This window comes from Falco cherrug, chromosome 5 (assembly GCF_023634085.1).
Source record: "Falco cherrug isolate bFalChe1 chromosome 5, bFalChe1.pri, whole genome shotgun sequence".
Taxonomy (NCBI): domain Eukaryota; kingdom Metazoa; phylum Chordata; class Aves; order Falconiformes; family Falconidae; genus Falco; species Falco cherrug.
In genome coordinates this window covers 48,076,517-48,098,241 of record NC_073701.1, presented here as the reverse complement: position 1 = coordinate 48,098,241, position 21,725 = coordinate 48,076,517, and the positions used below count along the sequence as shown (strand labels likewise).

At 37.0% G+C, this 21,725-nt stretch overlaps 1 protein-coding gene across 4 annotated transcripts in view; it reads right to left on the bottom strand.

Annotated features, from left to right (window-relative positions):
- DOCK4 (dedicator of cytokinesis 4) overlaps window positions 1–21,725 on the bottom strand; it is a 257,352-nt gene that overhangs the window by 37,208 nt on the left and 198,419 nt on the right. For 2 of the 4 annotated variants that reach the window (XM_055710583.1, XM_055710581.1), the window contains exons 28-35: window positions 14,337–14,412; window positions 12,619–12,719; window positions 11,906–11,964; window positions 9,633–9,781; window positions 7,999–8,084; window positions 2,696–2,722; window positions 2,441–2,536; window positions 701–761 (exon numbers count right to left, since the gene is read on the bottom strand). In XM_055710583.1, the coding sequence (XP_055566558.1) occupies window positions 701–761; window positions 2,441–2,536; window positions 2,696–2,722; window positions 7,999–8,084; window positions 9,633–9,781; window positions 11,906–11,964; window positions 12,619–12,719; window positions 14,337–14,412 (655 nt within the window). The remainder of the gene's footprint in view (window positions 1–700; window positions 762–2,440; window positions 2,537–2,695; window positions 2,723–7,998; window positions 8,085–9,632; window positions 9,782–11,905; window positions 11,965–12,618; window positions 12,720–14,336; window positions 14,413–21,725) is intronic. The other 2 variants (XM_055710582.1, XM_055710584.1) reach the window with 1 other exon arrangement.

Here is a 21,725-nt window from a genome sequence, read left to right as displayed (position 1 = left end):
CAAAATTACAAGTCAGCTTATTCTGTTTTTTTCCTCTGGCTAAAAATACAGCTTTCCAAAACTGAAACTTTCCAAGGTTAAGGAAAGTCAACAAACTTGTCTGTGGAAACTGGTCCAGAACAAAAACACATCTTGTCAGCAAAAATGAAATCTTTTTCATACTAAGAATTTGCATTGTTTGTTGTAATGACAACAAGACAAGAGGTGGTCTTGGGCAGCATTTCTTGCTCTTCTATTTGGAAGAAAATAGATAGCCTGCAGTCTTCAGAAGATATCCCAAATTACATGTCATAAGAACCAACTTGCGTCAGTTATTGGGGAAGAGAGGAAACAGGAGAAAAGTAAGTTTTGTTGGGTTTAGGGAAGGAAGAAAGGCTTGTTTCTATGAACTCAGAGATCCACTAAACTTGAAAAATACTTCTGTGACGTTTATTCAGTAGGAAGAGACTGAAAACTGAATAAAGCAGTATTAGAGATCTCTCAGAGCCCAACTATAAAATGCCAAGGTAAACAAACTCCCCATTGTATCAATTTCACCCTGAAAAAAAATAGTATCAGTGATCCTAAGTGCAATATTATTCTGTCAGCTTCCACTCAAACTGCATCAAGAAGCAAGGTACCTCCTATTCAAATGTGTGGCTGCATACTAGAAAACGCTCAACTGAAATCAAAAGAGGGAAAGAAAAAGTTTTATACAAACCAAAAGGCTAACAGTGCAGCCAATCTTTTTGCCATCCACTTCTCCCATTTTCATGCAGTCCCTAGAACGGAAAGTAAAGAAAGTCAAAAGCAATGACGTGTAACCTCTTATAGTGAAGAACACCTCAGAAAGACATACTTGCCTTGGCAAGCTGACTGAAATGATGCAACCCAAAGGTATTTGGGTGAACAGCTGACCCAGGTGTGTAAGGGATTTCATGCCTCCTTTTCTAGGACATGGAATACCTCAATCATCAAGAAAGTTTGTTTTTGTTTTTGTTTTTCCTGGCTCTGTCATTGATTTTCTAGGTGACTGCTGGAGATCATTTGTTTTCTTCATACCTTGTGCTCAAATCATGCCAGCAGAAGCCAGCACAGCTGCCAGAAGAGGCAGTCCTGCTCTCAGGCACTCATTCCCAGTCCTGCACCTCTGCCTGCACAAACCTTGGGAAGAGATACAGATTAGGCAGCATCTTTTGCTGGGTTAGTTTTAGCCCATGTCAGCCAGATCACCACAGTGCAGCGCAAACAAGTGTGTTGGCACAAGGAAGAGGGTGATGTGAATGACGGAATGAGCAGGGATGAGTTTGCTTTCTTCATGGACAGTGTACATCTAAAGTGGTCATGGAATTACAGCATTAATTCCTCCTCTAAAAACAGAATGACACTGATCTCTGCAAGATGTCCAAATTTTCCTCAGTAGCACTTTTATAATTAGTATCATTTATTGTTTGGGGAAGCAACAGATCTGACCCCCAAGCCAAAAGTTAAAATGGAACCATGCAGTTTCATTATCGCACAGGGGAAATAGCCAGTATACCATGCTGGAGTCAAAAACAAACAGGCAGGCATCATCATGCAGTCACTAAAAGAAATTTAACGTAACTTGAAAACATTCTTGCCTACATGACCTAAGCCATCAACCCAAATACTCTTGTAACTATCAGTAGCCACAATTGTTTTGAAAGACTGAGAGCCCTGGAGGCTGTATTTCAACTGATCCCTGAAGAGCAATAGCACTGTCAGGCTTCTAGAAATAGAGTTCAGTGTCTGTGGACGAAACAGCTTTCCCGTCAAACTATCAGAGACGACAGAAAGTGGAGTGCCAGGTCTCAACAGTGTCTGTATCGTATCAGGGAAAAAAAATCTAATACTTAAGCTCTAGAAAGCGCTACAGTTGATGGCAATAAGGACTAAGCTGAAATCTGAAGTTACTACATGGAATTCACAACTGGCTGAGAAAACCCCTTTTAGTCTTCCATTCCTGAAAGGGAGTATGTCTCTCATTTCTCTCTTTCCTTTGTTCACGCGATACAGTCAGATGTGAGCTCCTCACCCAGAAATCATATTTTTGTATACATACTTGCTATGTTGCCTAACACTACAACTAAGCATGACTGACATAGTGAAAAGAATGTTATATATTCTATAAAACAACTGTCAAGTGATTAGTATTGAGCTCTGTGTCTTCAGACAGATTTGAGTCACTGACTGCCAAAGGTTCCTATCTTCCTTGATAAGAAACTTGTGCACGTCACTGGGTTTTTATACCATGAGGAGGCTACTTCGTTGGTTTTCAGCCTGCTTGTCTCATTTTCCTGTTGATTAAGCAGCTGCTGCCAGAGATCCTGAGCACGTACAGTTGATGCGTCCACATGCAGTCACTGTTTGTGCAATATCACTGTATTTGACTCCTAATATTTCAAAGACGACAGCCCTACAAATTGTGATAATCACTCACCTGTAGTCCAGTAACCTCTCCATGAGGCGAGTCACAGTGGCGATTAACGAAACACCACTTTCCCTCCATGTTTCCCGCTCAATTTTCTTCAGTAGACTGAAAAAAAAAGCCAAAACAATTTCACAGTTTATTTTTAACTGTTGCTATGACAACCAGCCTGCTTTTACCAGCACTGTAATACCTTAGCAACATCTTTGATAGATTTTCTTTTACAAACACCCTCCCAAGAAGCACAATTTGCAAACAATGTCTTACCTAGGATAAGGACCAAAAAGTGGAATTCTAGTCCAGGAAGCATTGACAAAACAAATGATTTTTATATTAGCTGCATCAGATTAAAATATATCAAATATCTAATTTTCAGAATATATTAATATCCCAAAGACTTATCAGAACTCTTCCATAAAATTTAATATATAATTTCATGCTAATACATCAGAAAACAGGGAGTTTAATGATGGACCTTGAACAGAGTATTTATCAACTCAATGTAACTTCTCAATGTGACCTCATCTTTTTAAACTAAGATTTTTTCCTCCTCTCCTCTCCAATATTTCAGTATGAATGAAATTTAAGAATGGGGAAGGGATTTTAATCTCTTCACTTAATCTTTCCATCTGAGAACATACTATCATGCACATGTAAAATTCTATTAGCTTAAACTGGCATAAGATTCCTTATTAAAAACTGTTGTGTTGAGTCCTTACATGAAGACAAATGCAGATTACACACTGAAGTGAGAAGGCTTCAAAACGGTGTAGTAAGCGGAGCTGTCAGTAAAGCTATACTTAATATTTCTTTCTATTACAGGCCTCTGATTTTTACTGCTTAAGCTTATCAAATATTAATCATTTGGGCATGAATTTCCCACATGTCCTCTCTGAGAATGATCGAGGAAATATTTATGTACAGATCTCTGTTACTTTTATGCTTTGGTGCGGGATGGATGCACCCTCAAATGGATCACATGTCCATGGAGATACTTCAGCAGTCTTCCTGAAAATGGATCACATGTCCATGGAGATACTTTAGCAGTCTTCCTGAAAATGCACTCAGGTAGGGTTTACTTAGAAGTCTCTGAAAATTGCCACATCCAAATACTTAGAGCTTTTTGGAGTTGTTAATAGCATCTCCAAACCTTCTGTCTGCAGTGGGCAAGCTGTCAGCTCCACTGACCTTCTTCTATACTGAGCATGTTCAGTCCCATAAAACTCCTACATCCAAATTTCAGCAAACATGTAATAGCGCCCAATAACTCCTACATGCCAGCTGCACTAGCTATACACTCCAGCTCTGTTCAGCTTCTTACATGCAGGGGATGTCACAGATGCGATTCTCCAAACTAATTCAACTTAAATGATGATGTGCTCTGCTGGAAGCAAGGAGGAAACATTGATCTTCGTTCTGCACCCTCACATCGATCTTAGACTCACTACTGCTCTTTAGCAGGCAATCGCATGTCTTCCCCTCATGTTCAGAAGGGAATCTCTGCTTTCGACACAGAATATACAGGCTGACTTCATTTGCTTTTAAACCCCTTATGTTCCTTTCAATACAAGTTTTCGTGTCTAACAAGAAATAAGAGTAGAACCTCTTACATTCTTAAGCACTGTTTACTGCACTGATTTTTCCTTTCTATTGCCTTTAAACTCTGTTAAATCGGAACGTTTCAAGCTAAATTAATCAAAATAATTACCTACAGTTCATGTAGAAAACTAGCAGAAGTCTGACTTCTCTTGTAAAAAAGATGGTTTTCATCTGCATTTGACTTATGCATGTTCTTTATAAACGTATTGACATATTTATTATAAATACACAATTTCTACAAATGGGTTGTGTAGATACACTCAAAGTACTTATTCACACTGACATCAATGTCATCAGTTAATAAAAAAGTCATAAAATTGTTCAACAATTTCATGACACTTTCCACCATACATCTTTCACCACAATGCAGAGAACAAACACTCAGAATGAAAGACTACTCAAATATATCCCTCAGCTTCCTCATGGCTATATCTAGATATAATTAAATTCCTATTACTTAGAAGTCCCAAAGCACAACCATGATGCTATGAGAATTCTAACAAGTACTAAGGGGGATAAACAATATAGAGAAACAATGAAAACATTTCTGCCTATCCATGCTACTATAAACCTAACATCTGGGCTCATCTGAATAATTATGGTTTGGTTGGTTTTTTATTTTTTTGTTTTTGTTTTGTTTTTTTGTAATCTGGGGTTCCCAAGAATACAGAAGTGGGAGTGGAGTGGGGACCCAGAGGATCAGAGATCTCCGGGGATGAATGCCGGGCTTACAACCATGTTCAGGCTAGCTCAGTCATGTAGTAAGCGGATTTTATATGCCTAAGCCACAGAGTTATTCAGACCACTAATTCACAGACATCTAATCCTAAAGGTGCCTTAAAACATCTGGATGTCTATTCCAGAGTACAAAGCCCTCCAGGTGCCTCACTGCAGCCAGAGGTTTCTTCATCTAGTCAGATGGGTCAAAGTCAAACTGCTGCAAAAGTTCAGAGGTGAGTAAGGAGCTACCCAAATCTCACAAAAATATTCAGAAGGGCTCTGAAAGACTCAGTCCAGGTGAAGTCTAATGCACTGGGCAGTGCTGAATTCAGTCACGCAATTGGGGGAAGAAATTAAGAGGACTGAAGACAGCATGGGAGAGGTAGCAGTCATCACTTTTTATACAGTAGCTTCATAGCTAAAGAAATCACCCACAAATAGGCAGATCTCAGTATTAAATGCCTCCTCAGCTTGAACATCAGCTCCAATTTCTTCAAAGAGAAGCCTTGTCACCAGGTCCCCGGAGGAGCTCTATAGCCCAGGTTTTGTGCTTTGATAATGGGGCCACCTAACCTTCAAACCTGAAATGACTTGAATCAGGCCAAACTGGAATACAGCTACAGAAGTAATAAACTGGCAGCATCCATCGGATTCAGGTAAAAGAGCTACTTGAGTATACCCCTTGGCTTCCAAGAATTTTGTTCTAACCACTGACTGTTTAATAAACTGAAATAGTTCTTTTCCCTGTTCTAATTAACTCAAGAATTCAATTGCAGTGTCACAGTGTAAATGTAGATCAGGGCACCTTTCATACCATGATTACACTGGGTAGCAATTACGACATCTAGTTTCTTGTGATAGCAAAATGTTCACTACTCCATGCTTTGCAGCTCTTCAAATGACATCAGAAGCTAACTACTGAATGTCCACATTCAAGTCCCTGGAAAGACATTGATTCAAAACAAACAGCAATCATCTTCCCCCTACTTTCAGATAGGGGGGATTCAGATAGGGGGGATTCTGAAAAAATTCAGACTTTTAATTTGATAAAGATAAATCCATTATAAGCAGTAAATTATAAGCACATAATATTTCAGATATGTCCAGAGATGATTATAATTTGTCCTTGAAACTAGAAGATGTTCAAAGGAAAGATGCAGTCATTGTCTTTGGGGGAAAACCAGCAGTTAACGTAGGAGTTGAGAGATTTAAATCCATTTTCCAATTCAGACAAAATAAACAAAAGGCATGACAAAATCTGAAGGTGTCATACCTACTGCAGTAACTAGGCTGTATCCATAGTAGGTGTGTGCATCCCCTTGGCTCCTAACTGTACCCATCAAAACCAACCATGCTAAATCTTCAGAAAGATCAGGTAATATTGTAGCATTTGCTTTCATTTAAGATGACAAAATCACTGCTTGCTGCAAAACTATATTACTGTTTCACAGTCCTTGGGTTCATACCACATCTCTGTCAATTCAGCCTAAACAAGTCTGCTTTCTTGCACTGCCTGAGACACTCTAATATTGCTTAGTTTAAATTATCCATGGAAGAAATAAAAAACCCCAAACCTCAAGCTAACTGACCCCATCCCTTGCATTCAGCTCCCTAAAATGTCCATCTGATTTTAATCATTTTCCTTCACATACCCTAGAATACTATGTCATCCTCCATTTTAGATTAATTCTGCAAGCTCTCAAGAGGTGTTAATGTACAGAGTCAAATCAAACTCGGATAAAAACCTAACGATAAATACTATTTTTTCTTAAGCTGGGAGTGAACTTGAGCAGTTACTCTGAAGTCTCACAAAGAGTTTAGTTTTAACTTCTGTTAGACCAGAACAGAAACAAGTATACTGATGCTGTGAGACATTTTGCAATTTAAATTACTATGACTACATCTTTAGCATTTAGATTTATAAAAGGCTTTCACCATTTTTCACTGTATCTTGTTTAACATCCCCCAGTTTAAATCTAACTCAAAACCACAACAAAAATTAGGAACTACATATCATACCAATATGCTTTCTTAGAGAATTTTAAGTTATTTCAGTGACAGTCTTCCTGATGTATTTTGCACATGAGAATGCATTTAGACTTCATTCAATAATAAGTTTTTTTCTTAATGACTTAATTTTTAGCTTAGAATACTGTATTACTAAAATATTGAAATCATCTTACCTTTTATTGTCTTTACTCAGAATATAAAAAAATTCATCAACAATTATAATAAACTTCTGCTTTAGCATACTGTACTTTTCTTTGCCATGATTCATCCATTTCTGTAATATTCTGCCTAATCTCTCTACCCACTTTTGCTTCTGTAAATGATAAATATTTGGGAACTCAATTTTTTCCAACTCAACACAATTACAGATTATTATGTTTCCTATTCACAGACTCCAAGATCTGAATGTTCTTATTTAGGCAAAGACAACAGAGCTAAAACTAATACTTAAGGAGGAATGGTTAGAGAAGCCATATAAACAGAAAAAAAGCATGTGTTTAGAATACACAGCTTCGAATGCTGAAGAGGAACAGTACATCTCCTACTAAACAAACCAGAAACAGGTGGAATCTTCCACTTAGGTGGAATTGAGTTCTGAGGAACAACAGAGACAGAGTTCAGTTAAGTTATTTTGTACCTGTACTCTGTGACAATCATTTATTTCAGTCAATGGGATAACTTATGGGCAACATTAGGGACTTCAGCATTATTATTAGCTTTTCCTATTAAATTTCATATCATTTATGAAAATATATTAAAAAGCTTATCAAGTAATAGAATATTCTTATCAGAATAAATAAAATTGTTTGCATCAATCAAGAAATCAACAAGTGACATTACACAGATGAGTACAAGTTTCTGGCAACAGCAAATTACTTACTGAACAGTTTTTTGTTGAATTCTCATGCCTTGTTTTCAAAAGGCTTCATCTGAGTTCTACCTGCACCCTGTGCAATTATGAAGCACTTCCTGCTTTTCTGATTTTAAAATTAGTAGGTATGTAAAGCATGTTCTGTGATACAACAGATTCAGCCTTTCCCAATTATAGCTCTATGCAAGCAGTACAGCCAGACTTTACATCTGCCATACAGCATCATAAAATGTTTTATTCCTCAGATTTTTCAGAAAAAAAAATTACAACTGTTTTAAGCATTGTTTCTACATTTCTAAATTTAAGCATTACTTCTCTACAATAACCAACCGAACTCAAGGAATCAGCGTCAAATAAACATATTACTCACATACTGTTGAAGAGCTCTCGGTATGTTTCATCACCTTTACCTTCCGACATTAGGCTGTCCAGTTTGTCAATCAGTTTTGCTTCCACCTGCAACATATAAGTGTGGTGTAAACAGCCTCTTTTTCCTTTAATGAGATTAGAGAAAATTGAGGCAAGATTTTATATAAGGGACTTTGCTAAAAGCATATCTTAGAATTATTGGTCAATCATGTAAATCTGGTAAGTCACTTAATCTCTTTGAAGCTGTTACCATTCCCAAGGTTTGTGGGGGTTTTTTTTTGGTGGTTTTTTTTTTTTTTTTTTTTTTTTGAGGGAGGGAGCTAATCTAAATTGAGCAACGTGACTTTAAAACTACAGGCTGAGTAGCGTTTGCTGCTGCTAAGGCAGCTATCTATTTATGGAGTCAGACAAAAAGCACACAGCCCAAATAAATTGCCTGAATTCTCACTGCAGGGCTGTAAGCACAAGCCATTTTCTTAGACTTTAATAAAAATTATCATCTCTTCTGACTTGCACCCCACTCTTTATAAATTAATTCTTTAAAATGTCTGTACTGTTCAGAACACTTAGGGGCTCAGGTTTACTTTCTGAACTTTCCTTACCTGCCAGTGTATTTGGTTAGAAATCCAATTTGCTGGATTTTCATATTAGCTAAAGAAACTTACAGTACATATCTGATGGCTAATGGTTCCTTCAATGTATATTCTTAAGTGTATTGATTATATAAAACACAGAGGTGAGGCTACACTGTGTATGAATATTTCGAACCTCCTTTTTAGCAGTAATATATTAGCAACCACAAATCTAGAGGAGAAACCAAGCTGTTAAGATATTTTATTAGAGAATAAGTCTATTACAATTAACATTTACACTCAAGCTGAAAACACAGAAAAGTAGAAAAAGTGGATTTTTTCCTTCTCACTCCTTGTTACCATTTCAATGGTGATTTTTAACAACAAGCTTATATATTGACAGTGAAAAGCTACTACTTACATCACATGCACTCCTCCGTTCTTAATAGTTTGGTTTGTGTTTTTGTTACAGCTCCTACCCTAAACATTATGATTGCCTGGGAGTAATTCAAATTCTTCTGCTTTCTTTCATTTGAAGCAGCAGGAAGGAGGGCACTGAGAAATGGTTTGAGGCAGTCTGAAAGAACTGAGTGGGAGCTGCGGGAGCAGATGGTATACTTGGTTGTTCCTTCTTAGCCTGTTAAAGTGTTTGAGCAGCAAGAATACTCGGCTCCTTATAGAAGAACATTCCTCAGAAGGACCATCTGAGTTTTTTTCATACTAACTGGATGGGAAGCTAGTTGAATCCTATCTAACCAGTCATCTGTACTGCTGTAAAGCAGACACGAAAAACCACAACAAAATCTGCCTTGCTAAGACAATTCAAGTTTTGTTCTTCACTTTGGCAGGCCATGGACTTTATCCCTTGTCTTACATTACTAACATGATAGCATTAATCGGAGAATCTTACCACCCCTGCACAGAGCAAAAAGGGAAAACCCTGGCAATCCCCCTCCAACAGGTATAATGTTGTGGGGACCTTCCTAACCACCAACGGTTAGGACCAGCACTCTCTGAAGTGCTTGAATTTCAGTTGTTTTATAAACTGCTTCACACACAGTACCTGTTTAAAGTTGCCACTTCGCCTTTGCTCCCAGTCCATCATGTCATGGAAAATAGGAATCATTACATTCCTCAGGTCTGGCTGAGGGATCAAGGTCACTTCCAGGAAGGGGCCAATCAATGCTGGAATAAAGTGAAGCTTGTGTTCCCCTAAAATGAAAATGAACATGAACTTGAGTGTGAATTGGGTGTCCTGTGAGCTATCAAGCAATCCACACACTATCTGAAGAATTGAAAACGAGCCCTCTAATTTTTTTTTAGCTCAGGACCATCACAGAATAGGCTATTTCTTAAGCCCCAAAAGTGAAAAGCTGCAGACAATATATGAATATAAAGCTAATATCATTTATTTTGCAATACTGAATTCAGAAATGACAGTGGCTTATCTATCTCTATCTCAAGCTAGTTTTCCAGGAAGAAAATGGAGACAAAGCACCCTCTGGGCATTTAACTTATTTTTCACAGGAATAGCTTGGTTTCTAAGCTCTAGATTCTTGTGTTTACAAAATGGCTAACTTTCTGATATTCTGTGCTCATCAAAAAAAGAGTAGTTTGACTTTTACTACTAAGTACTTTGACTTTTATCTATCTTTAGTTTTGTGAGTACAGAACTGAGAGTACATGTTTTGACTGCAGGAAAGCGAAGATGTGACTCGGTTGTTCTCAATACAACTTGCTTTAAAATCAGTGCTAAAACATCTTCCATTAACTCACCATATTCCACTTAGCAGAAAACTAAGTTCTTGTCAGGAAAGCTAGAAATGGCATACAGTAAAGATTGACCATTCAGTTTCAATTCTTCACGAGCATGTCTTCTGATATTTTCAGAATAGGGGAATTATGAACCACAATGCACTGACTTTCCAAGCTGGGAATTAATTTACATCCATCTCTACCCCTCAGTATTCCAGTGGGCAGTCACCCCTGCTTCCTGCTCTGTTTGGTGGCTGTGTTTGTGCAAAGAAAAACCTTTGCTAGAAACATCCTGGGTTGTATATCTATACGAAAGCAAGGTGACTGTACAAGGATCAAGACTTACTTATGATGACTGCTAATGCTAAGAGAACTGTAAAATGCTGACTAGCATAACACCAATCATAAGAAATATCCTGACTACAGTAATTAATTGGACACATTATCAAATGAACTCCATATTGTACCCCCAAAATTCCCACTATTGAAAGGCATGATGATTCCTTCCTTGCCTGCATACTGAGATTTTGTTCAGCAGAAAACAACATGAGTGGGGAGATGATACACACTGAGGTCTTACCCTAGCATGCAGAAAGGAGATGGGACCCAGGAGTGGATCCTTGATACCAGTTTTGAAATACTCATGTATCCAAATAGTTCAGAGGGATGTTTTAGAGTGAGTAAACAATACTAAACACTTTAAATAAGTAAATTACACTACACAAAAAAAATGTTAAAAATATTAAGCAACTAATTATTATTTTGAATATTTCTTGTTCTAGTACAGGCTGATCAGAAAGACCAGTTTTTTACAACTACATATCTTGCTGGGGATTCATAGAATTGAGACGACAATGTCTCAGTAACCACCAAAAGTCTTCATATCTTTCATGAGCCCTTTAATGAACTACTGAATAATTGAAATATAAGGATGACAAAGGTAGTGTCCAAACCTTCTGCTCAGTTTTTATTTTCTTCCCAAACAACATTTAATTGCATTTCTCTGATGCTCATACCTTCAAACAATTCGCAGTTACTGTTTATAAATCTAAAAGTGTTCCTAAGTTTATATTCAAGCACATATTTTTCTCGTGTTGTCCAATGTGTCATTTATACATCAGTCAGTGATTTGTTTATGCCTTTATATTTTAGTGCAACTAGGACTTAGGGGAAGATTTGATGCAAATCCAGCATCTCAAGAGAGCTTCAGAATTAAGATATATGTCTGCTCCTTAAACTGTTTGGCAACAGAACTAAAATTGTGAACATAAGTATATTTCCAGGCAAAATAATTCTGCCCAAAAAGAGCAGTACCTTCTTTTCTAATTTTTTCTGACAGTATTCTTTTGGTTCTCTTTGAAGAAACAGGGATAGGTCAGATACAGTATCAAGGCTTAGAAAGCTGCATTTAGCTATAAAGAAAGGAACTACAGCTGACTAGGGTCTTCCTAAACTTGAATCAGGAATTCATGTGAACTTAATTACCAAACCCTTCTATCACTGGCAAGTGTATTTCATAGGTGAAGAAATAATAACTGGGTTTGATTTTATGAGCCACTGACAATGTGTTAAATTACTTACCTAAATTTTGCCACATGCTGAAGATTTCACATCCCATTGTTACCCGCATATCACCATATCTGCAATGTATTAAAAAATAAAGCCAAACAGTGAAAGACCATGTAAGAAAATCAAGTTCGTAGGCCATTGTGTAACATTGTTAAATGAAGTGCCTGATTTGTAGTCCATCAACAACTACTTTAGAAGAGATTATTTCTTCCAAGTTTTTGCTCTTTCCATTGTACCCAGCTAAAACCAATTCTCAAACCCAGGTTTACTTGCAATGTTGTCAGAAGTATCAGGTTTTTCTAAATGCTATACATCAGTAACACAGCTGTGAAGCAAAACCTGTTTTTTGCAGTAATATGATGTGGTTTTCTCTCTGAGAACAGTTTTGCTGTAGCTTAAAGAAATATAATTAACTCGTAGAGACAGCAGTGCAGTGCTTGGCAAACACCTGAACCAGCGTGACTCAATGTATGAACTGGAAATTAGTGTTGGCACTGCTACAACTCGGCTAGTTTGCTCCAAGTATCTGAAGCAATTTGGGCACTTTTATGAAGGCTATCAGCTCTGAAGACCTATACAAAGGGTCAGAACCAACTCTCAATCTAGTCAGTGGAAATACTGCTACCGTTATCTTTTTGGCAGGCCTTTTTGCAACCTTCTATGTCTTCCTTTTCGAGAAGTGTTTGATCTATTACAGTTTTCTAGAAGCTGACAGCAGTACTTACTTTTCTAAAACCTTTTTCTTCTTGGAAGGTGTGAACATTTCCAGTTGCAGGCATAACTGGTTTATAAAAATCACAGCAAGGAAAAAATAGGAATCCCATATCTACAATAAGCATATGACATTTGGTTATTTCATTTCCTCAGTACCACCATTTTATGACCACTCAAGATGCAAAATTTCAAATCACATCACTTGTTTCAGTCTCAACTAATTAAATTACTCCAACTGTTTTTGACTAAATTTCTTTGCATGCAAATACACTTTTCACCAACCCCAAAATATTCAGTAGAAATACATCTATTTGACATATACTACATCTCTTAAATGTGAAAGTGTCAGAGTTGCATATAATTTTTTTCAGCCCCCCCAATTCAGAAAACTTTAGCTCCTAAATTTGGAAACTTTTTTTTTTTTTGGTAAATTTATATGGAAGACTGCAAAAAGTTATGCCTTTAAGTCCAAAACCCCAAAAATTCTGACACCTCAAATGCTATCACATAACAGATTTGTTATTTCCTGGCCAGTCTTAATTTATAATGTTATTTGCAAGTCTCGCTGGAGGCTTCACTGGACAAAACCAAAGTCAGGTTTTGCTAATGTCTTGCAAATATACAGATTTTTTGTGCACGTGCTTTATGAATTAGATGTTGAATATTCTACTTTGAAGATTTAAAGATAAATTTAGAAATAAATTTAAAATACATTACAATATTCATTATTATAACTCAATTATAGATGCTCCATGGCACGAGGAAGAAAGAAGTGTAGGAGGAGCCCTATTCCAGACACTGCAGCTCTGCAGGATAGTAATAACATTGCTAAAAAAGTTTAAGGAACATAGATGCCTTGCCTACAGGCAATTCTTTTATCAGTTTTAGCCTCTGAACTTGTGGAACTTCATAAAGGACAGGCTTCCTCGTGTACAGTTACGTCAAGCAAATAAATCTGCATTCTCATCAATCTCCCCAACAGGAGTCTGGATTTTCAGAGAAGCATCCACAACTCTGCTGGAAGTCAACAGGAGCTTGCTGCTTTCTCTAGGATGGAAATTCTGCACTTTTTATGATAAAGCAACTGGACTAACGCCTCTTGGTTGGGCAGGATATTCACTCAGGTCTCCATGGGAAATGGGTCTTTTCAGACACATTCCTAGGTCTTCTCATCTGAATCCTAAAAGCATCATTTTGTAATTCACAGTTTATCATAGGTGCCATATCTCACTGTATGAGGTACATGTCTAACTACATTCACCATGCAGTGTCATAATTTTCTAGTTTTAATTATGCAGCATGTTAATTGGTCTTCAGAGAAATGACAGAAATGCAAATCTGTATTTTTATAAATTTACATTAATTCAAAAATGGAATAATTTTCCTTTCTGCGATAACTCCAAAATAACAGGCAAATAATAAGATCAGTTTCTATAATCCAAAAAAAAAAATAAATTGCTACACAAAAATCCTGAGCAAGGAGTCTAACATAGAGGGTGAAAAAACAAAATTAAAATTATGAAATTAAAAAAACTCATAGCACTGATTTTTAAGACAGTCCTGTATTTCAGAAAAAAACTTATTTGAGATTTTGAAATTGCTGATTTAGTATATGTTCTAGCTATTTAGACGCTGCAGCTAAGTTTAATAACAATCCACCATGCCACAGAATGATGTAACAGCTATCACAGCTATCACATCTATCTTCTGTTAGACACATTTACTCTACCTTGTAATCAAAGTTTTCATTTAAGAAGTTTTTACGAAGGGCATCCGAAAGGTACAAGACCGTAGTAATGATCACGCTGGGAAGAAAAGAACAGAAAGACAGTAGCTTTTGTTAAATGGAAATTCATATTTAATATCCAGAGCTGGACAAATTTCCAATGAAGAAATAGCTGTAGCATGTACGGTGGCATTAAACACTACATTTTACGCATATACAAATATCCGACTTCTAACAGCAGCTATAGAGAGAGAACATGCACATTAAGAAAAAAAATAGTAAAAACAGTTGTGATATAAGGAGTGCTGAGAACATGTTCTGTATATATTGTATTTGTATATATATATATATATAATTGATCAAAAAGACAAACCATTTGTTCTGCAAGTAATGCTCGTATCAGAATTAATACAACCTCTGTCCTACTAGCACTAATATACATAGTTGAACAATTTGCTTTCAGCTTTCTTGGTACAGAAAATATGTGTGTCTTGATTATAAATATATCTAGTAATTACCAATATACAATACTGACAGCCCTATGGACAAAGAGTCTTTTTAATGACAACAGAGAAATGCAGAACTGCAAGAACTCTGTGAGAAAATTTGCTTCTGCAGATCTCTCTTCTGTACGTTGCAAATGGCCATGCATTGCCCTATATTGACACCTGCCTGAACTGTATTAATCTATCTTGGGTAACGGCCAAAATGCTTTCACAGTGGTTGTCAGCAGAGGTCAACAACAGGCTTGTTTATTGTAGCGACCAAATTTGGTAATCTACAGAAACAAAATAACGTTAAAGAGTATTTAAACAGAATTCATTTCACCGATTCTTTAAGCCCTTAAGCCAACCTCTGCAGCACTTAGGTCTACCAATCTATTTAGTCAAACCATAAATCTATATGAACCATTAAATTCTTTTTAAAAGTAGTCAGTAATGGATGCTTATGGGGGAGAAAAGAAGATAAACACAGAAAGATCTTTTTGCTATTTCACTCATGTATTTTACAACAATCAACTCTTTAAAGACCTTCTGAGAAAAAGGTTTTTATCTACACATTTCATTTAATTACCATCCATCTACTATTAATACATCTAGTACTTCTTTGCACATGGTTCTTGACCCGTATGCTGTTACAATGCTAAAATTTGTTTCCCCTTCTGTATTTTGGACTATGTTTTTTTTATTATGTATTTTTAATTTATTTTTTATTTATTTATAACAATAATAATATATTATTACATTTATTATTTATATATATTTTCATATAATAATTTAAAATTATTATTTATTATTGCAATGCATTCAGGAGAAAATATGTTTTATTAAATATAATAACAGCAATAGATATATTCTAAAGGTATAATATTTTTCACCTTCACTATACTGAAGAATTATATATTAACCAACCCACCTAAGAGATAAATTATATTTTTCATCTGGCATTTTTGACAGATTTCAAGTGTATAAATACAAAATGGCCACGTATCATTTAGCTTATTACTAGTTCAAATGTTTGCTTCGATTTCTCTATGTTTAAAATTACTGTCCCTGCCAAACTTTACCTTCTGGTTTGATGTGTCTGAACACCTGTAACAGCCAAGTCTGAGACTGTTTTTAGAATAGTGCTTGACTCTCGGGTTTTATTTGTTCCTAGTTCCATTGTTCAAATACCATATGTATTATTTTCTCAACAATTATATTATAGCTTTTCGATCCAAGTAGTGTTCCACCTTTAGCACTCTAATACTTTATACACTTTATACACTGTATAGTTTACCCCACTCTTCCACCAGCAGGAAGTCACAGTGTGTTACAGCACTCCCTGCTGCAGCATGGAAGACAAAGTGAAACATTAACAAACGGTAATATAAGCAAAGCTAAGAATCAAGGCACAGGTAAGAGTCCTGTCATTCTTGTTACTGTGAGATTTAATCTACAGCCCATATGTTTCACAAAATGGAAACAGTCTGCATACTTCAGGAAGATGTTCTGATAGAAAAGGTCAGTTCATCAGGGCTATTGCTATGCAAAATTTCAACCTAAGTCCTAAGTAAAAAATGCCTGAACACTGTATGCAAGAGAAAATTCCACAAGATCTCAAGAACTACAACCATATGTTGTTGTACTGCCAAGTTTCCATTACGCAGTTCTACTTATGTCCGAGACAATTCCTTTCTTGCCATATTACTCCCATGGCACGTGAAACTGAAGAGAAAGACCTGCTTCAATTCTTAGGAGGTGACTAGATTAGAAATCTTAAAATGTAATTTTTAGAATATTTTTTTCCAGAATTTTCCAGAGATAACAGAATAATTGCAACACAGGTATCTCTTGCTATAGGCAGCGTAGCTCAGGCTTGACTTATTTGGTAAGCCAAAGACATGATATGGATTAGCTGATAAAAAGTGGGTTTGTAGAGTGGGAGTGTGTATGTTGTAGATAAAAAAAATTCAAAATGTTAGACTGAACATGGAAAGATGAAGCCATTGGTTTTGACCCACAATCTGTTATTCTGAATCTACAACAAACTAAAATCAGGTAGGACAGAAAACATAGCTAATGCTGGGAGGGGGGGGGGGGGGGGGATGTGTGTCTCTTTCCTCTCTTTCTACAAATAATGTAGGTTCTATAAAAAAAGCAAAAATGCACAAAGCAGAGACAGCAGCCAGAGGACAGATGGACAGCTGCCTGTTGCTTCCCAGGCAACAATTTCAAAATAACAACAACCATTATTTCAAATCCATTTGAGTATCAAACTAGAAAACATTTGAGTTTGTGACAAGACTTGCTTTTCTTCCTCTTACCACCTGCCACAAATTTGTTCAGAACCACTGGCTGTTTTACAGGAGAAAAACCTCTGCTTTTTCTCATTTTTCTAAAATCTAATAATTTCAAGATACTAAATTATTCTGGGCTTATACACGGAATGCTAATCCAAGGTTCAGTCAGGCCCATTGATGGCTAGTGACTTTTCCATCAAATTTTCACAGAAAACATTTCTGCAATACCCTGTTTAAAAAAATCCAAAGCAGCCTCCAGAAGTTCAACCCCTGGTCTGCTACCTGGACTGTGCTCTGGCAACCTGGCTTTTGCCTGGGCAGCCAACGATAGAAAATGAAGGCTTTCTTTTTCCATTCTGATATGAGACAAATAGATAACCATTAGCTTCTCATTTTATCCTTTGTTATTTCAGAGTGAAGTTTTCCCAAGGGCAGTGTCTGAACAGAAAAAAGTTTCTTTCATATTTCATGAATAAATGAAATAAACCTAGAGTTACATATATGTGTATATATCTATTGTTATATTCATATATGCATACCTGTGCATATATATGCTTTTTGTGACAGACTGGATGTCAGGTTCAGTTGTTAGCAACATTTTGTATTACATAAAAGCATGTTAGCAACACTGTGTATTACATAAAAGCAAGAATTTTTGTTCATTGTAGGAGTCTCAGACTCCCACATCACGGGAGCTAACAGGATTCTTCAAAGCAGCCATAACGATGAAACTAATGCTAATTCAATGTCTTCCTTTATTGTGTATTCTGTTTGAGTTACTTTTTAAAAAACAATAATGCCTTTTAGTCATTACTGAATTAGATGACCAAAAGGATTCTCTGTTTGAATTCCCTATGCTCAACCGTCAGTAGATAAATTTGGAATTTTAGTATAAGCAACACACTATAGTAAATCTTACCTTACAGATCAATTATTTTACTATAAATAATAATATTCATATATCCATTTTGTATGCTTATGAAATTCAAACTGAGAACCGGATGATCTAGCATCTGTACCATTCAACACACTGTTGACAGAATATACATAGTTAATCATACAGAAAACTTCAAAATTAAAGCTTCTTGTATACAGAGCAGTGAAAAATTAGTTCATTGTTCAATAAGAAATAGGCATAGTGTGTTATAAATATCAAACGTTTGCTCAGCAAGTAATAGAAACTCACTTTGCTCTCCAACAGCCTCCTCAATCACTAACGAAACATGATGTACCTGGAGTTCAGCTGAGTCCATTAAATGCTCTCAAAAGATGCCAGTCAACTAAAGCATTAGATAAGTGATTCTTTTCCTAACTTTAGGGTAACTTAAGCAAGTGACCATTGCATAGTGATTTCCAGTTGAGAAAGACATGATGAACGTGTTATTCAGAAATCTCAGTTTTAGTCTGGCATATTTTATTATAGAATTTTGGACTCCTCTCTGGCGCTAGGCAACTGATTCAGATGTCTTCCTATATTATGTGGTGTTCATTGGCAGTTACAAATTGAAGCTTTGCTTGGAGGACCAGCAAACTAGCTTTCTACCTAGTTAATGTAGAAAGTAAGTCTATCCCTATAACAACAGAAATTAAAGTTATATTTCCCATAACGTACATAAAAGCATATTTTGTCTCTCAGCAGTAACATCCATGGTAGACGTATTAGATAACCGTAAGTAATTATTTTGCTTTGCTGAATGTATGCAAATTAGCTCACTACAGATATTATGTGGTTATGCAGTCTTAAATAGAGTTAATTTCTGCCTCATTGCTTGGCTGCTAGAAGCTAATAAACATTAAGGATTTTTTTGCATGTTATCCTTCCATCACAGATCACAATTCATAAAAGATCTATTTCTCTGCTTTAGTGCTAAGTCTGCCTTTTTAAAAGTTACATTATTTCTCAAATTTTGGAACTCACTTGGTAGTTTTATAATGTTAGCCATTAATAATTTTTTCATGTTGGGCATCTGGACATTCAGAATTATAGATCATGCATGCGTCACTGAAATATCTTGATTTCTGGATAGTCAGACTTGTCTTCTTGAGCTCACAGTTTCATCTGGGCTGGTTTTTTTATCCCAGACAGCATCCAAATATCAGATGCTACACAATTACTGAAAACACTGCAACAAGAAAGAAGAAAATCCAGAAGCCAGGGGGCAGCAATATTTTTATATATAAATATTATATATTGAAAGAATTATGGCATTTTAAGACCTGAAAATCCTTCAGGTAACTGAAGTTCTGCATATATAAAGAAGAAAAAAAACATGAAAAAAATTTCTCCCCTCAGGAAAAGCTTAGTACCTGATTATATCCTTGCTAGGACTCGTTTCTTTCCTAGGCTCAGACAGGCTAAATCTCTCTTCCTGTAAATACTAGACAGTTTGAATCTTTATATCACTTAGAGACAGAGAAGAGTAAAGACAGCGCTGCTGGTGATGTGCCTGCAGTGATGGGTGAAGCTCCTGAGACACACGCTGCCTTCAGATTTGCTACCTTTTCTCAGGCTGAGGTCAGACAGCTGAGAAGGCGGCCATCTGACACAGAAAACATGACAATCATTTCATTCCTGGGAAGCAGAAGTTAGAAAAGATCCAGACTGTTAATGGATTACTTGATTATTTTCTTAAAAAGATGAGATAGACTATGATTTTTCCTTTTAGACATGAATGGAGCAAGGAGTTAAGAAGTTTTGCCTTCAATCCTGAAGAGCTTCAGATCATTTGAAGCACTCTGGTTCACCAAGTGAAACTCAGGAAAAACAGCTCATGGTCACAGCCGCTTCTGGCTGTGCCCTCATTTCTCGTTCTGCCTCTAGGCTCTCCCCTTTGCTCTTAAAGATTTTGGGTTGGAACAAGTCTAGCAAAGCTACTACTCTGTGGCTCTGTGCTTTTGAACACCTCAAGTAGGCCGAAGGAAGGCAGCCACTGCAATGGCAGTAGGGGGCAAGTTAAAGGAGCTCCTGGTTCAGGAACAGCTCCAGAAAAGCTAGTGCTTTGCAGCAAATTACAGAATATAAGTGAATTTTCCCTCCTACTGCCTCAAAAAGGAACAGAAACTAAGCCATAGATATAGAACATAGGAATGCTAAGTTTTCAGTTCACACCACACTTTTAAGTACACCTGGCCAACTCCCTGTTTCATAGCAAACCAGAATTCCTCCACAAAGGAATAAATGGAGCAAAGCAATCATTGAATGCTGAATTAGTAAAGATGTGTTTACATCCCATTTGCTGGCAGTGACTGTGTGTTACCAGGATCAGTTAGTCAGTCTCATTAGCTTCTCATGGCCCATTTGCAACACAGTTATTGTCAGCTTCTTTGCCTGACAGAAATGCACATGGAGTCCCCTCCTAGATGGTCAGAAACAACATAACATAGATTAATAAACGGAGATGTGTGATAGAATCATAGAATCATTTAGGTTGGAAAAGACCTTTAAGATCATCAGTTCCAACCGTTGACCCAGTACTGCCAAGTCCATCACTAAACCATGTCCCTAAGCACCACATAACACATTTTTTAAATATTTTCAGGGATGGCGATTCCACCACCTCCCTCAGCAGCCTGTTCCAATATTTCAACACCCTTTCACTGAAGAAATGTTTCCTAATAGCCAATCAGGCCTCCTCTGGTGCAACTTGAGGCTGTTTCCTCTTGTCCTGTTGCTAGTTATCTTGGAGAAGAGACCTACTCCCACCTGCCTACAACCTCCTTTCAGGTAGCTGTAGGGAGTGATAAGACCTCCCCTGAGCCTCCTTTTCTCCAGGCTAAACAACCCCAGTTCCCTCAGCCGCTCCTCATAAGACTTGTGCTCCAGAACCTTCACCAGTTTCATTGCCCTTCTCTGGACACGCTCTAGCACCCCTAGACCCCTCTTGTAGTGAGAGGCCCAAAATTGAACACAATATTCAAGGTGCAGCCTCACCAGTGCCGAGTACAGGGGGACGATCACTTCCCCTGTCCTGCTGGCCACACTGTTTTGGATACAAGCCAGGATGCTGTTGGCCTTCTTGGCCACCTGGGCACCCTGCTGGCTCATGTCCAGCCAGCTGTCAGCCAGCACCCCCAGGTTCTTTTCCACCAGGCAGCTTTCCAACCACTCTGCCCCAAGCCTGTAGTGTTGTGGGGGGGTGTTGTGACCCCAGTGCAGGACCCAGCACTTCTTGTTGAACCTCATACAATTGGCCTCGGCAATTGATGCTAACTAAAATACTGCTGCAAGTAAATATTCCTTTTACAGAACTTATTATCATCTTTAGCATATCTGAACACCACCAACCCAAGAAACATGTGCCAAGGTCGTTCCTAAATCTTAGTTTTGTACATGTCAGCTGTTGCAAATCCATCTGGTAAGCCAGCTGTTTCTGGAATATATAACGATTTCTTAGATTATATATTTCATCTAAAAGTTCCTATGTTTTTTCTCCTTCTTTCCTGTGTTTCTCAATTTATTTCTTGAGCATGATTACCAGATGCAGGCTGGTATCAGCCATACCTTCTTTAATATCATACACAGAAACAAATGACCATATCCATTCTCTGTTTATTAACAGTTTGGGTTTTTTTTCCTGGAATTCACACTTGGCAAGATTAGCAACACT